Source organism: Lepisma saccharinum, chromosome 29, assembly GCF_977018435.1.
Source record: "Lepisma saccharinum chromosome 29, izLepSacc3.1, whole genome shotgun sequence".
In the NCBI taxonomy this organism is placed as follows: domain Eukaryota; kingdom Metazoa; phylum Arthropoda; class Insecta; order Zygentoma; family Lepismatidae; genus Lepisma; species Lepisma saccharinum.
The window spans coordinates 42,607,856-42,625,515 of record NC_139257.1 but is presented as its reverse complement, the minus strand read 5'-3'; the positions used below and the strand labels follow the sequence as shown (position 1 = coordinate 42,625,515).

Genomic DNA, 17,660 nt, shown 5'->3' with positions numbered 1-17,660 from the left:
TAAGTGGGCCAAAAATGTGATAATCTGAAGGTGCCAGATCCGGGGAATATGGGGGGCGGGGTAAGCAGACGAACTTAGGTCACTGCTAATGTGACTCTAGCAGTTTGTGGTCTCGCGTTGTCATGCAGTAACAGGACGCCACTGGACACCAGACCACGTCGCTTCTTCAAAATTGCTGGTTTTAAATTTTCACGCATAAGGTTTTCGTATGTCACACTGTTTACATTTTGACCTCTCGGCATGTAATGTTCAAGAATTGTTCCCTTATGATCCCAAAATAAAGTCAACATGACCTTACCAGCACTTCTTTCAGCTCGCACCTTCTTGGGTCTTGGAGATGAAGAATGTCGCCACTCCATTGTAGCCCGCTTTCGTTCGGGTTCGTAAAAATGTACCGAACTTTCATCTCCCGTGACAGTACGGTGAAGAAATGCCTACAATTCAGCCTCGTACTGTCGCAAAAGCTCCCCGCACGCATACATTCGCCTGTCTTTCATTTCTGGTGTCAAATGTTTTGGAACCCACCTCGCACACACTTTCTTGAACATGAGTACGTCATGAACAATATGGTGGGCTGATCCGACACTAACGTTCATCTTTGATGCAATCTCACTCACCGTAATACGCCTGTTTTCCCGTATCAACTCGTCAACTCTCGCAATGTTGTTCTCCGTGACTGCAGAGACAGAGCGTCCTGGACGTTGCGAATCTTGAACACTTGTTACACCCTGTTTGAACTTCTCTGCCCACTCGTACATTTGCGTTCGACTCAAACAGTTTTCACCATATTGCACTGCCATCCGACGGTGAATTTCGATTGGTTTCAACCCTTCAGCTAACAGAAATCTAATGACACTTCGCTGCTCCAAGTTGGTGCAAACCTGCAAGGGTGTCGCCATCTTGTTTCACTGATTCCCAGCACCCCGTTCGTGAGGCAGGCGTGCCAGGCCCATAACAAAGAAACACCAAACATGGTTGTATTTTCGATTTTTTATACAACTTTTCCGGTTATTTATTGAATGGAATGGTAAAGATTGGTATTATCGTGATGTAGCTAATATGGTGATACTTTTGTATTGACGTATACACATCAACACGTGTGTTTCTGCCTGGCGTCATTTTGCTCACTTACTGGCAGGACCTTTACGAAACACGTACGAACGACAGGCAGGTTCTCGCATGCGAGGTTATTTCGTGATACGTCAATACAAAACTATCACAATATTACCTATATCACGATGATACCAACCTTAATTAAATATGTATCAGTTATTACATAATCAAATTATATTATAAAATATACAATAATTCAATTGCAAATTAAGATGTAAATATACTAATCCTATGAACAATGATTTGCGTGGCTAGGGGGAGGGGTAAGAATTAAAACACATTAAGAAGATAATACCTATACGCCTTCATGGCGTGGTGCTATGCACAGGGGAACACTTTACCTTTTACCTTTTACATAAAATTGACATGTAAATCGTATTACGTGTTTTATTAATATAATTATATACTTTGCGGTAGCTGACGAAAGGCGGTGAGAAATGGAGATAAAATAACAAGTCTGACTAATTTCTGTGTCTGGGAATTGCTGGGTTCAGTGTCCTTAGAGATGAGGCTCTCTCTTGTCCGTTCTTTGTATATGTTTTCGATATTATTCCAGTAAAAGTATATTCCACTCCCAAACTAATATTTCGTGTGTGTTCTTGGAACAAAAACTCTCCCCTCTGTCCCTCCCCCCGCACCCTGATTGAACGCGCTTGTTGACCCTGTCACATGACAGCTAAGGGCGGATTGACGGAAATGTGTTACATAAGAGTGTGCAGTTATAAAAAAGGGATTAATTTCATTCATTTTACCCTCTGTACGTCGCGGACTGTCTCTAGTTCCAGGTCGCTAACGTCGCCATTTATCATAATAGCCTTTATCATAATTTTGGCCTCCCAATCACGAATCTGTTGTAAAAAACCGAGGTCACGTTTGGAAATTTGAAAAAAAGCAGATTGATTTTTCTTTATATATAGGTGTATATGCATAGTTTTACAAACGAAATGTTAAAACTATGATTGCCTAACCTAACTGAACCTAACCTAACCTTCCGTGAATGGTTTGTGGGCCAATGATCACTTTCAATAAGGAATTCCTAGTTTTGTAGCACGTAACCGACGAACAATGTTTCATCACTACGGAACATGCCATATGGAGAATTATCGCGTTAAATAACAAGGTTATTTTACAACTTCTACACGTAAATCTACAATTTTAACACGCGACCCGCACATCGTAACTCCAGATACGTCACCAGGAGTGCATAAGAAGTGAGTATAGGAAGTAGCAAGTGAATTACAGACTTTCTCTATATTGTCAATTCTTACCAAAATTTATAAATATTATATACAGGGATTATCCAGATTTAGTAAAGTAAAGTGCTCCCCTGTGCATAGCACCACGCCGTGAAGGCGTATAGGGGGTGTGGGGGTAACGCCCCACACTTTCTTGATCCGGTCGTGAGTGGGGGTGATGTGATCAGCATCACGCCCCTGACCGCCTTTACCCCTCAGGGTTTCCCCCAGGTACCCATGTTATTCGACGCTGGGTGGGCGCCGGGGCCGCTTCCATCGTTAGAAAAGTTCCCGGATTTGAACCGGCCGGGGATCGAACCCGGGACCTTTAGCATGGTAGTCAGACGCGTTACCGACTGAGCCACCTTAGATTTAGAGTAAATCATATTTTGTTATTTGTTAATATTTCAATTGTTAGACTTCAGATGTGAAACAGTGGACGAATTACTTTATCTCACTACTTTTCATTCAGAAATATTGTCTGTCTTTCAAAAGGTACTGAAATATTGAATTTTGTGTATACTTGCTCCACAGAAATCATATAGCTTAATAATTATAATTTTAAAGTTATATTTTCTGGTCTTTTAACTATCTTTATTGAAATAAAGTTCAAAGTTATACATTGGGCACATAGGCGGAGTTCTGGGGGCCAGGGGGGCCTGACCCCCAACTTAAAAAAACTAAAAAATAACACATGATTAGGTTCAGTTACTACATTTTTGTTATGAAGCCATACCACAAATCTTGACGTTTGGCATGATGGCATGTGCGGTAATTGCACCGCAATAGCGGATCTTAGACGATTTGATTGATGTGTACAGTTTGAAGAAAGAAAAACGTAAAATGACTTTGTGTTGAGTCAACAGTTACTGCTGAGGCATCAAAAGAACTTTTCAATTTATTTTCTCTAAAATTTCTAAAGCTTACTATTGTACCGTAACTTTTTTAAATTAATACAAGTATTGTATCAATAAAATATTAATGAAATGCAAAATGCAATAATCGTACTGTTTTGCTTCTTTTAAAACTGACAACAAATATACTAATTAATATTTGTTTAGTAAAGCGAGGAAATTCAACATTTTCAAATCTAAAAGGCCTAAAACTCAGTGTTTTTAAGTTGATGTTTTTTTTAATTTCCGGGGGAAGGCCTCCGAACCCCTTATAAACTAGGGGATCATCATATGCTTCTCCCAGAGTCTGCCCTCCCCCCAAAGCAAAAGCTCAAACTCCGCCCATGATTGGGCACCTTATAGGGGGGCAAAGGGAAATTGGAGGGCCATGGGCCCCTCTGGCCCCACACGTTTTGGCTCCCCTGTTGTCAATAGTCGCTCCGATCACTATTGTACTGCACTGAAATGTGAGCTCTATAAGAAGTCAACAAAGAATCTTTTTTCAAATAAATGCTGAACGAACAGTTGTTGGACTGTTTCACGAAGGCTCGTGGGGAGCAAAGGTCAACAATGTTGCCAAATGGCAGTATCGTGCAAATATAAACAAGTGGATCACTATTGTGATGCGCCGACCACTGCAGTGCTGTCCAGAGTTAGGTGGTAGAGTAGACCAAGACTGAATCCCGCTCTCTATAGCCTGACAAGTTAAGTCCCTAAATGCGCAGATCGCTGCGGAGCACTTCCTATTACGTCATACACTTCTACGTACTGGTCTGGCCTTGAGACTACGAGTGGTACCAACTCAGCAAAATTAAGCTAAAACAAATATGACAAACTATTTTTACTGTGTAGATTGACAGTGCCGGCTCATATCAGTTTATCAGTGGTTCATTTGATTTAATCCGGTCTTTGAAAATGCGTGCGGTGCGCGGATCGTAAACTGTAGCATTACGCACGCGCGTTAAGGTTTACGACGAAGAGAAACTACTGGGCGAATGACTTCATTTTATGAATGCGACATCGAGCAGTGGCATGTTTTTTTTAAAAAAGCCGAGTGGGGTGGGGGTTCTCTTGTTTATCGTACAACAATCACTACGAGAATGCAATCTGATAACACTCTTGCCTGTGTTCTTTTTTAAAGCACTGAAATGTTCTTGCTCTTTACTCTTGGCTGCATATTTTTGAAATGCAAAAATCAAATCATGCCGGGTCCAACGAAATCCACAATCTGCTCTGGAAAGCCCCTTAGAGGACAGGCCACAGAAATTGTTTACAATGTTGCAACATATTTGCGAAATCAGAAGGAGTATCGAAATGGATGGTTTCTCAAGTTTCAAAATAATTGGATTGGATTTATTTGTTGTTTTAAGTCCACTTTATGCACAGTAAGGCTAATCGGGACTGGACGTACAGTTTAAAGTGGGATCCGAACCACTATATGCCTCCACCGGGAATCGAACCCGGGACCCCTTGATTACAAAGCGACGACGACCATTGCGCCATCGAGGAGTTCAAGTTTTAAAAGTGCTGCCACACAACACATGCATATGTTAACAATGTTCTTACGTACACTTTTAAGTATAACTTAAATACCGTAAAGGAAAGAAAGTACGGATTGTTTCTTGGAGCGCGCAACAATGACCGACGAGAGGCCTTTCTGGTTTTTACTTATTTCTACGGAAACGTTGCGCTTAGGTTAGAAAAGAACAAGAGAATCTTTACTATTGAGCAGTATCGCAGTTCTACTGCGCTTGAGCGAACAAGAGTTGATTTCATTCCTTGATGGCTGCCAGAGCAAAGAAAGTCCGGGCTGTACCGGAACCCGTGACCACCTTGGACGACCAGTACTCGGAAGGCATACGGTTCTTCACACTCAAGAAGTTCGCGCTGGCCCAGAAGTCCTTCTCAGCTGCCCTCGTCCTCAGCCCCGACCACCTGGAGAGCAGGGTGTACCTGAGCAAATGCTTGATGAACCTGGGCCACCTGGAGGAAGCCATGTCGGAGGTTGACAGCGTCCTAAAGAAGAGGCCCAACCACACGCGGGCCATTTACCAGAAGGGGGACACTCTCTACCGCATGAAGAAGTTCGAGGCATCGGCCGTCTACTTCAGCAGGGGTCTTCACATGAGGCCAACAAGCGCCCAGTTCAAGCATGGCTTGCGCGTTGCCAAGGAGGCCATCGACAACTGCATAGGTGAGGAATCGTGGGGATATGGCTTTCCTCCCACCAACAATATTGTCCTAAAAATCACTCCACTAAATTTTCGCAGGGAGAGTTTTTGTTATAAGAACAAAGAAAGCACTTAGTTTTCAATTCAAATGTGCTATACTAAGGATATCATCGAAAACACACACAAAGAACGAAGGGTAATGTGTGTCCTTGCGTGTAAGTGTTGCAAGCTTCTCTCCATCAAGAAACCACTAACAGATCTACAGAAAAAGTAACAATGTATGCACAATAATAGTAAAACAAGATTGCAAGACAATTATAACAAATCTAATTCATTTATATTAATAGAAAGAAAACCTAAACAAAAACTTCTACATAATAATGGCTTTTTTAACAAGTTTTAAAGGAAATCATTTTCTACTTCATAAATATTAGATTGTATTGATGTAAAAGTAACAAATTGATTCCTACTTGTATGTATGTAATAATATATATGTTAAATATTTTTTGGTTTATTTTTATATTTAATAACATAAGAAATACGTATGTATATAATAATATATGTATGAATATATTTTTATATACAGGGTGTCTCATAAGTAATAGCGCAAACTGACACAGGTGGAAGTACACGATGATAGAAGCAAAAAAGTCTCAGTAAACATGGGTCTGCAAACGAGCTGTTTTCGAGATAATCGTGAATGTGTGATTACAAGCCGCCACTGACTTCATTGTTTGTTGATTGATTGATTGATTTAGTTTATTTTACTTCGCGTTTTGTGCCTCTCGGCTAATTTGCGAAGATGGGGATGAGTGATGAAATGATGAAATTGATGAATGGACATTCACAAACAACCAAGCCCGACCGGGATTCGAACCCGGGACCCTTGTGCTAACCACTCGGCCGCAGGGTCGGGCTTCATTGTTTGTAAACGTCGTTCTAGTTGGTAAAATGCTAATAATGTGTGCGAATGTGTGGCTACAAGCCGTCACTGACTGCATTTTGTAAACACCGAATGCTTTACTCCTTGCGCGTTCCGAGATTTTCTCTTTGTTTACAAAACAGAACATTTCCGAGAGGTGGCGTTGCAATCAAACAGAACATTTCCGAGAGGTGATACGGCTTGTACCCACACATTCGCACACATTATTAGCATTTACCAACTAGGACGACGTTTACAAACAATGAAGTCAGTGGCGGCTTGTAATCACACATTCGCGATTATCTCGAAAGCGGTTCGTTTGCAGACCCATGCTTACTGAGACTCTTTTGCTTCTATTATCGTGTACTTTCACCTGTGTCAGTTTGTGCTATTACTTTTGAGACACCATGTATATTGTCCCCCTACCCAAAGTCTTCGATTATTTCGCACTCTGGGTCCTGGTGTTCATTATCCTTGGCTGCAATAGCACCTTGGGAAGATCGCGATATCCCTGCTGATCTTTCAAATTACCTTATTGTCAGCAACAAAGTTTAACAGGCCGTTTTCGTTCTTAGGTTTCAGCTGTTATTTCGCTCGTTCTCGGGAATCTAAGGAGCAAGTGAACAAAATGAAGTCTCTGCGCAAGTAGTGACTCGAGAGGGTTCCACCAATAAACGCGTGAGGGTGAAAGTGAATACATGGAGGGGAAATGCGGCTGAAGCTACGAACCGTTTGAGTATACTTAAACTTCATTTAGCACAGCACGCTTGAACGTCTTGCCTGGCCATGGGTGTGAGTGTCCATTCATCAATTTCATCACCTCATCGTCGTAATTAGCTAAAAGTGGCAGAAACGCGAAGTAATATAAATCAATCAACTGAAACGTGATGCTTCTCTTCATCTCGTTCCAGGAGAGCAAATGGGCCAGAACTTCGACGAGATAAGGAATATCATACCAAAGGTGGAGATCGACCTCAATCTGGTTTTGTACCCTACCGACACACCCAAAGACAAGATGAAGACGAAGAATGCAATTCGTAGAGTCCTCAACCAGCTGCATCCGGATTTGGTGTTCCTGGAGAGTTTGCTGGAGCATCCGACCATCCGCGGCGTGGAGACTTTCACGAAGCCTGCCGAAGAGACACTGGAATTCCTGGACGTGAACAAGGAGCTCTTTGCCCACGAGATGCCGCTCTACGCGAGAAGGAACAAGGTGATCCACAGCACGAAGAGGCTCACCCAGTGGTGGGAGACTAGGAGGAGAATCATCGAATCGGAGTACCAGGATAAGATACAAATAATAAGAGATCAACTGGACAAGTTCTTGGGGACGATGAAGGAGAACTTGATGGACAGGAAACCGGTGGATGTCGTGAGGGACGGGCTGAAGGCTTTGACCATTATCAAGAAGAAGAAGGAGAAGTATATTCCTGACAAGTCCGACTACCTGTGCAGCATCTGGGGGCTCATGGGGCACGCCTACGAGGACCACGGAGACTACGAGAAGGCCATGATGTACCACGTGAAGTTCGAGACGCTGGCGGAGGAATCGGAGCGGTTGGACCTCAGGGTGAAGGCTCTGACCAACATCGGGAAGGCCCACGCGAGGTTCAAGAAGTACAAGAAGGCCGTCGAGGTGTGGGAGACCGCGATACCGCTTCTGGAATTGTCGGAGGAGAAGGCGTGGCTGTTCCATGAAATAGGACGGTGCTACTACGAAATAGACAAGCTGGAAGCTTCCAGGTTGTACGCGAGGAGGGCGGTCGAGGAGGCCATGACGGCTGACTCCCCCACGTGGTGCCTCAACGCGTCGGTACTATTGGCGCAGACGGAGTTCCGATTGGGCCGCATAGACAAAGCCAAGCTAGCATTGGCTGATGCCGAAAATTACGCCACCGTTACCAATAATTTGATGGCTCTCAATTACGTTCATAAAACCATGATAGAATTGGAGAAACTTTGAAAGTAAAATGCTTTAGTTTTGCATGCGATATTTTTTGAACACTGTTCCCGGATATCCAATGCTTCAGTTTGCACGTGACATTATTAGAACACTACGCAGTTATTCACTAGCCTACTCAAAGTATTTTTTTATTATTCTTTTCACTTTGAAATAAAATTTGAAGAGTCATCTTCCAACTGTTACGTTTACAATGTCTGTAGGCAAGTGGGTGACAGCAACGAAATGTATGAGTGGTTGCTCTGCTAGTCAGTAGGTGACACACGTTGGCAGTGAGCTTGCTATAAAATATGGCCTCTCTCCTGTTCATGCAGCAGTTCAGTTTTTAATTTTTGAGCAGGAAGGGCAGTATTTTGAAGTTTTGAGAAATCAGAAGTGTACAGATGTGCCAACGACAACAACGAGACCTTATACTCTTTAAAAGAATCGGTGGAAATGTAGAGGAATTAGAGAAAAGTGGCGAAAGCTTACTACGCATGTTGACTGATTCATTGAATTAGAAAAAAAAAACTAAATATGCTGACCAAGGCAGAAATTAATTTTATTATAAAACGTAAACTAAACATACGTTTCAACCTTCTAGCAAGGTCTTCTTCACACTCTATACCAAGTACAAATGTAACAAGGTACACAACAGGACGATATATATACACAAACATTACATTCTAGCACAGTTGAAAGTACAGTTGACAAGGGAAAGCCACCTGCTAGAAAGTTCCAGAACAACTTTCTAATAGTCTGGAGGGGAGTAATGTTTGTATATATATATATATATATATATATATATATATATATATATATCGTCCTGTTGTGTCCTGTTGGTACCTTGTTACATTTGTACTTAGTGCAGAGTCTGAAGAAGACCTTGCTAGAAGGTTGAAACGTTACGTTTAGTTTATGTTTTATAATTAAATAAATTTCTGCCTTGGTCAGCATATTTAGTTTTTCATATCATGGAAACAAGGCTTAGTGGTGTTATAATTGAATTAGAGTATTTTACGTCGTTTTTCTGCCAATTAGGCTGATTGCGAAGATGAGGATGAATGGCGAGAAGACGAAACGGACTAAGGGACAATTACAAGCATAGATCTATAGGGCCGCACATCACGAGCCCCCAGAGGATTATATTGGCTGTGAGTCCACACGCCAGAGCCTCGCTAGACTTATTACGGATGTAAAACGGCCAGATATGAGTCCACAATGGCCTCTTAGGAGCAGTGGCCAGTGATGAGAACTTTACATTTAATCGATAGCTTGGAGACAAGTAACTTCACAAAACTACTTTCAGTTTCATCTAAAGATTAGCTTAGAATCCCTTTCTGTTCCACAGGCGCATTTTCCTTAGCACCCCTTCCCCTTCCTGCTGAAGCCGTAAAGGTTAATTACGTAGAGACCTTCCTCCTGGTCCGCTTGGCCTTTGCCTCCTCTGCTCTATGAAGGCCCCCAAAGCTGCAAGTAAGTGATTGTCGTCATTCTCACGATTTTCCTCACGGCCAGTGCCAATTAGAGACTTTTTATGTCTCTATTATTCCTCATCTCGAGCCTAACCTTGAGGTCTCATGTATAAGATTCCTTGGCTAGTTTTTTTTTTCAGTATTTATTGTGCAGGGAAATGGTTGTTAATTTACTTATTTTTTGTATAATTTTGCTCTGAAATGGAGTAGGTTTGATTGATTGATTGAATTTGAAATCTTAATTTGAAGCATTTTATTTGTTAACAATTAACCGAAAACGCGAATCTCCCTTAACTGTACACCATTACAACACTCTCCCTTACCCCTGTGTAAGCGCTTGTCTTGTATTTCGGATTTATGATTTGATTTAGCTTAGCCTTTCTTCCACTTATGGCTAATCGCGATGAGGATGAGTGATGATATGATGATATTGATGAAGGAACACTCACAAAGAACACCCGCACCAAGGCAGGAATTTGAAACCGGGGTCCCGTAGCGCGCTGTGCTCAGCCTCGTGGCTACCAAGCACCGACCTTTTTTTATATGCGTCTTTCTGTTCTTCTTATGCCATTGTTTGTGATGTTTGCACCCTGCAAACTTTGAAATGAGGAAACAAAGAAGAACTCATTACAAATATAGGTTGACTTTAAAGATACTGTTACGTACCCAATAGGACCAAGTAATGTAAATAGTTTGCCAAAGAGGAATAGAGATGGCAGCACCAGGCGTGCAAGATTAAGAATTAGCATAATATATATGAATAACTTTATAAATAAGAACAAAGCAAATTGGAAAGATGAAAAACAATAGAATATATTTTAAGAAGACAAAGAGTAAACATAAAAAAATATATTAATATATATATTCGATAAATCAAATCAGTGATCATATGTAAGTTAATATGACAACTAAAGAAGTCAAAGCACTGATACAAATTTGTGTCCTTGAACAGATATTGCATCTGTCTGATTGATTTACCATTCCCATAGCGGAAATTTTGTTTACATCAGTGGCGGCGCGTTTCAGTCGACGCCCCACAGCACTTACCACCAAGTATACACTCTGTTATACCCAGATAGTGTACTGTGCTACCTTCATTTGGTGCAAAGGTACATAAACCTTAATCTTAAAACTCAGCGCACCTTTATTTTGTTATTATTAGTAGTATTATGCTATTAATTTTTCATATTTTCTTTCCTCGTTGGCAAGCCCATCATTTTTTTTACTCTTCGTTTTTCTTAGTCGACCGTTTCTTGTCTTTTTCTTTGTCGACCCAGAAGACAGAGAGGCCGTACGGTTACCCCAACCCCTGCATTCCAATGACACCCTAGGATCCAGTATAACCAAACCCCTATATAATTAACTAAACTTTACATTGTCATAATTTTGTTCAAATAATTAATAATGGATCCTCTATCCATTGCATAGGCGTGATGAGTTATTATACATGGAATAATAGAGTGCAATAGCTTCAACAAAGAATTTGTACAGGAACTAAGTTAGGGGTAAATAAGGACACGAGTTGGCAGTTGTGTGTGTTGTGAAAAGAGGGGTCTCCAATAAGTTACTTTTTTCTTCTTCTTTTTGTGCAAAATGTTAAATGGAACCATGAAAGACGGGTGACCATTGGTCCAAGGGAGGACAGAGGAGCCAAAGGGCGATAGAACTGACGAACTGATTGGCTATTTCTTCCCTTTTTTTGTTTTTTTTTTAAAGAAAATTTGTCGGAAGTGGGAAAACGTGCGTTTTCAAAAACAGTGTGTTTTTAGATCTGACGAGAGGAGGATTGTGAAATTGTGTTAAGTGAGGGAAGGAGAAGAACTTTCGTTGTCCTTTGTGTCTTGTGGTGAAGTGGATGAAACACGAGTACAGTGGATGGGAGGACTCATCTTCCATTGAGTTGTGCTACGCCGAGGGGAGATGAGCTCATACCACCAGAACAATTTAGGAGAGCTGATCCAGACACGTAAGTGAAGCCCGACTGCAGTAGTGGCAGTAGCACTTCCTACTATCGCCCCGCGTCTCCTAGACCCTCACGGACAGAGGAAATGTGAAGCTATGCGTGTGGACCTCCAATTTATCTAGTTGAATCTGGAACGTGCACGAACTGAACTAAACTCAAAAATTCAAATAGCTATTTCATTTTTTTTTTGGCCAATGGGGTTTTATTTTATGTAAACAAATGGGTGGGAGAGTTGTACCTTTTTTTATTATTATTATTTTTTTCATTTCATTATATAGAATAGATTATCGTATAAATTGACAGCTATTTATTTTCATTGTCGACTTAGAATAGCAATAGTAAATGGCAGCAACCCTTTCCCAGTGCCTGGTTGGAGTGGTAACGGAGGAGAATTAACCCTGACAGTCTCATGCTATGAAAATTCTTCACCCCTTCGCTACCGCTCTGCCCAGCACAATAGTGTTGGCGTGTTCCAATCGCAGCCGCAAGGAAGTATATTAGTATAATTCCCAAAGCTTAAAGGAAAAAGTTGAAAAAAGGATAAAATAATTCATAAATCGTCGAAAAACGGAAATAGAAGGAAGTCCAGATCCAGAACGTCCATTAAGGAGGAAGTCCAGATCCAGATCTGTCCATTAAGAAGACAGTCTAAATAGAAGCATATAAAAATTGAAGAAAAGAAATAATAAAAACATATTGAGAGAAAAATTACCTGTAAATAAGAAATATAGAAGAACGTATCTTATCGTGTAAACATTCAATTTCCATGTATCCTTGTTTATAGAATATATTCGTTTAAACGTCTCCATTGGAAGGCATCCTGTTTGGTTTTGTTGTCTACAAAGAACCCTACCCTGTAGATATTCTAGCTGAGGTTTAAGATTAAGATTCACGCACCTTGCACCAAATGGAGGTAGCATAAATAAATGGCGACCAACTTTTGGGGCTAGAGAATTAGGAACCAGACAGCGAGGAGAGAAAGAATAATTGAAAATGGAGGAAAAGGATAAAGATGGAAATGAGAATGTAGAAGCTACAATGAAGGAAGACGGAGGAAAAAGGGAAACTTTAATTTGTTGCGGAGAGGAAGGAAACAGAAGAAATTATTGTTTGTACTACATTAAGGAAATGAGACACTGGATGTGCGAAGGAAAAAAAAGTAAAGGTAAATTGCTCCCCTGTGCATAGCACCACGCCACGAAGGCGGAATCATTTCATGCAATTCTTAAGCTAGTTATAAAGAAATTAGGAAAACTTGCGCAATATTTCTAAACTGTATTTGTATCGTTCTTGCCGTAGGTGTAACTCGGAGTTCATCTTTGGGGTGCCCAATTGAAATATCAGTGAGAATGCATGCGCTTGCCTGTCTGAACTAGTAGTAATAAATACAGATATAATATGGCTCTTAAATAAATAATCACATTGCGAGCGAAGTGAGCATGAAAATTTTTTGAACTATTTATTTGCAAACTGATTATGCATATTATTAATTAAGCAGTATCCCACGATGTATATATACTCTTTACAATCTTGCTTTGCTCGTTCGGCGTCCTCTTTACCTCAGCACATGCCCTCTGCCCCCTCCTGTTCTAGCTTCAGTTAGAAAATATGCATATGTTAAAAATGTAAACATAAATATTGGTGAGATCTTGCCCGGTTCCTCCGGAACTTCCGGTTTAGGCCAGTTCCCGTTGTTTCCAGTACAGATTCACCGGCATACGAAGTAAGAAATGAGCGCTTGTTTTCATCAATTGTGCGACGACAGTCAAGAAAGGTATTTGTTACAGGTCTATACGCTCTGGTTCTACAGAACGGCGTAACTGGGAATTAAGAGTGGCGTTACTTTGTAACCGAAACCTGTACATACATAAGTCATACACCAAATGTTAGCCCTGTCCAAGCATATATTTTTAAACATAGAAACAACAAACGGGGTGCAGTGTTGTTCATGGAGTGTTGCCAAATGGAAGTGAAAGTGTAAATTTATTTTTCCACAAAGCATGAAAAATTACATGTCAAACATTCGTACGGAAATTTGAACGTCAATTTCCACCTTGGGTAGGTGGACTATTTCGCCATCTATAGTTCAGAGAAGAAAACCGATCGTTTTCGCGTATAGCCAATCCTGAAATGCCTCGTAAAGGCGTACCGGTCCAAATGGGTGTTTTAAAAAAAATTATGAGGTACAGTGGCAACACTGTTGATGTTTGAAGGCAACAAAAGGTGTGTTTAGAGATGGTCTATGACATGGAAATACTGGAAACAGGAAAAAAAGAAAATGAAAATTATGGTGAAAAAGTGTTACCTACTCCTGGCACTTTTTTCACCTTTAGAATAAGGGGCCGTTGCTTGTCGCTTCGGTATGTAATCTCCGTTTCACTTGTAAGTGAATCCTCAGTGACCAACGAAATGTATCGAACCGAAGGGACGCGACAAGCTGCACGTGTCGCTCAGATTCCCAATGGCGTGTATTGTGCCGCCTGAGACTTGATTTGCCATCCGCGGTAAATGCTTATTTATAGACTAAATGGGCCTGTGTCGCTTGTCACTTCGGTGTGAACCACTGCTGTCGCGTGTCGCTTCGGTTTGATACCTTACTAAGCGTTCTTTTCACCACAACACAACACGCAGATAAGCGATCAACATGCTTGTAACAAAATGAAAGCCATACAAATTTGCACGGGTACCACTCCTTTTTTCGTTCTGCTTGTATTCACAGGTCTCGTCTCTCTACGTTCTTCGGAAACCTACGAAGTGATACTTGACTCAATAAATTTGTTCCCGATCGAACTGTGCAACCATATGCTACACAGCTGACACGCTATTTCCTTGTAAAAGAATCTCCACTTTACCGTTTCATATTATCGTCCATAGCATCGTAAGCGTAACCGGATGATCCTGGAGAGCCAGACGAGTGAGCATGCTCCGCAGTAGCTCCGCCTTTAATACCGTCTATATATATTATTTTAATAGTTCTACCTAGGTATATTGCGAGTGAGTCCCAAATTCTGATGGTGTTTTCAAATCTGAAATCTGAACAATGATTCGCAAACTGAAATAAAGTAATGAAACACTATATATTTAGAATACGGCCATGAAAACTTTAAAATATAATGGGAAGTTGGGATGCACGTTTGATAGATACCTGATATTGCTTTTGAACGAAATCGGTCAACATGCAAAATTGCCAAATCATTCAATATTTTTTGGGTCATTGTTGACCGCAAAATCGTTTTCAATCGTCTAACTGCTGAAAATGACCGCTCAGAGGTACAAGATGTAACAGGTATAGTTAAAATCACCCGTACAAACTTCACAAATTCTGTGAGCATTTCACGCATGGGACCACTGTTTTCTCTACTTAAAATATTTGTAATGTCTGACAAGTTGGCCACTTCTTCTTTGTTCGTTCTGCACACATCTAGAAACATGTCCCTGTGCAATGTTAGCTTGTCTTTATCAAAGTCTGTCTCATCTCAATATTTTAATTGCTTATTATTTTTTGATAATGGCAAGTGAGAAATATTTATTTTATTTTGTTTTTATCAAACTAAAAATCTTGTGGGTGCACCCACAAGATTATTTATGTGGGTGCTCGAGCCCCGGAGCACCCACGTAGTCGGCGCGCATGGTTCCTTTCTGTTAATGTTGAAGTATTGTCATTCTATTGTTGATATAAAAATCCATATTTACACCCCCCAGGGGGGGGGTTTCCACTTTGCTGGTTTGGGGGGGGGGGTGTTCGTCAAAATTTGGAATGGTGTTGGGGGGGTGTTAGGTGTGTGTGGATAAATCACTGGTGTTTGTTACCAGACTCCACCGTACTTGTGACTTATGGTCATTTCATGCTTTTGCAATAGAACGTGGAATGTAGAAGTGGTTACTATATTTTCCCCTTAATACACCTGTGAGCAAATCATTACTTGTCTTCGCAAACAGTTGGTTCTTGTATGTACTGTGTGCTGAAGGCTGTCATTGTTTGCCCATTCATGTGTTTGTAACTTGTTTTCAAACACTTCGCATCATTCCGACTAATCCTACGCGAGTAGCTCTATCTTTGCTCAACCCACGTTGACATCGTTGAAGCTTCAAGTTTCCCCTGATAAATGCACTTAAGACACGAATTAAGACTTCATTGTTATCATTACTTTTATAGAAGTTATGAGAAACTGGTGCAACCTGTGTTTATTACTTCTTGTTTTCTTGAACAGATGTTCAACCTTCCTTCTGCGCGTTTTTTAGAACCTGCAGGGGCAGCCTTGAGGTGCAATAATTCCTGCTTCCTTTTTGTGATGTAACCGAGAGTCAAGGTCAACACGTTGCATGTAAACAAACCATTACTTCCCTTTATCGTTGCCGTCCTATGAAATCACCGCTGTTTGTTTGCCAGAGTTTTGACACTGTGCTACAATATTGTGAGGAATAAAGGACCACACATTAATTTCAGAGCGTTAATAATAGTAATAATAAGAGGGATGAATAGTTTTAGTTAAAGAAGTGCTAATTTCGTTTCCTTTCTAAGAACATTTAAGTACGTTCTTTCGTCTGATTCTCACAGCGTTGTCCTGGTGGTTGCAATAGTATTGCAAATGTAGGACATGCATATCAAGCTTATTTGAGTCATATACTCATGTGTTGGTCACTTTTCCATTCAAATCTTGCTTTCACGTTAGTCATTTATTTCTACGTAAAAGATCAACTAGAATAACTGAGTTTGTTATTTATACAAGAAAATGTTTGGTGTAAATGGCAAACTAATGCAGTATGTACTGTTTGTTGGTTTAAGTAAAGCATTTGACTCCGTAAGTCATTACTTTACAGACATGTGTTTGAACAGAAATTATCAGAGTAAAAATAAGAAACATTTCTTTTAATGGAGCAGAAATATCTACTTGTATCCCAGATATCATCATTGTGTAAAATTAAGTTTTCTATTTCGATTAACGATAACTCAAGGGTAGTTAAGAGCTCTGTAGAACAGTATGCAGATGACCTAAATGTGGTTGAAGCAGTTATGTCAGCTTAGAATGTCAAATTATTCGATAATGAACCTTTAATAATTTGCGATTAGTGCCAGAGTTATGGTAAGGTGATTAACATTCAAACAAAATTCGCGAGACTTACAATCGAAATATGGTACATTTATTATCTCTCGATTGAATATAAACAAAACAGTATTGTACTTACGTGAAATATAAAGATTTAGGAGCAGATATCTGGAAGCTTCACGTTCCGTCTCGTATTGAATGGCAACGGACGGTTCTGGTTCGTTTTGTTTTCGTATTTTTTAAAAATATTTTTCTTTTCAGTGCAAACTAAATTATAATATTAGCTATTATTAATTGTAATACAGAGCGCCATTTACTAGTCGTTGATTTTGTGGCTGTAGTAATCAGAGACAAAAGAAGAGGAAGATGAAAAAAGAGAAACAACACCATGTTAACGAAAGTAGTTTCGTGAAAATTTCCATTTCGAGCTCTTGTCAGACACGTAAATACATTTGACAAAATTATAATGGATCATTAAGAAGATAGTGAATCAATTTACTTTTATTACCGAATCACTCAAACTGAACCCTCAAAAATGTACCATGATGACCTGCTCCTTAAAAAACACATTAAATACTAAATATTTCATAAAAAATAATTGTGCTCAAAGAGTTGCCGCACAGAAGGACCTTGGCGTTATATTTGACGAGAAACTCTTCTTTTCTGACCACATCTCTGCAGTCACTAAGGGTTCCATGCGTATGTTGGGTCTACTCTATCGTTTCACCGAAATAAACAACCTGACTGCTCTCAGCACTTTTTACAAATGTTTTGTTTCACCAAAAGTTGAATACTGCTCTCCGATATGGTCTATGGCATGCCCCTCAAATTCAGATAGACTAAATTCCATCCTAAATATCTTCCTGGCCATTGTTCATCACCGAATTCCATCCACAAAACA

At 40.3% G+C, this 17,660-nt stretch overlaps 2 protein-coding genes across 2 annotated transcripts; one reads left to right on the top strand and one right to left on the bottom strand.

Moving 5' to 3' along the window:
* Positions 1-434: 434 nt before the first annotated feature.
* LOC145981474 (protein GVQW3-like) lies at positions 435-899 on the bottom strand. Its single transcript, XM_083114704.1, has one exon. The coding sequence runs from the start codon at positions 897-899 to the stop codon at positions 435-437; it is 465 nt and encodes a 154-aa protein (XP_082970830.1).
* Positions 900-4,937: 4,038 nt separating this feature from the next.
* On the top strand, positions 4,938-8,401 carry LOC145981330 (outer dynein arm-docking complex subunit 4-like). Its single transcript, XM_083114539.1, has 2 exons — positions 4,938-5,435; positions 7,246-8,401. The coding sequence occupies exons 1-2, from the start codon at positions 5,024-5,026 to the stop codon at positions 8,295-8,297; spliced, it is 1,464 nt and encodes a 487-aa protein (XP_082970665.1). The 5' UTR covers positions 4,938-5,023; the 3' UTR covers positions 8,298-8,401.
* Positions 8,402-17,660: the final 9,259 nt, after the last annotated feature.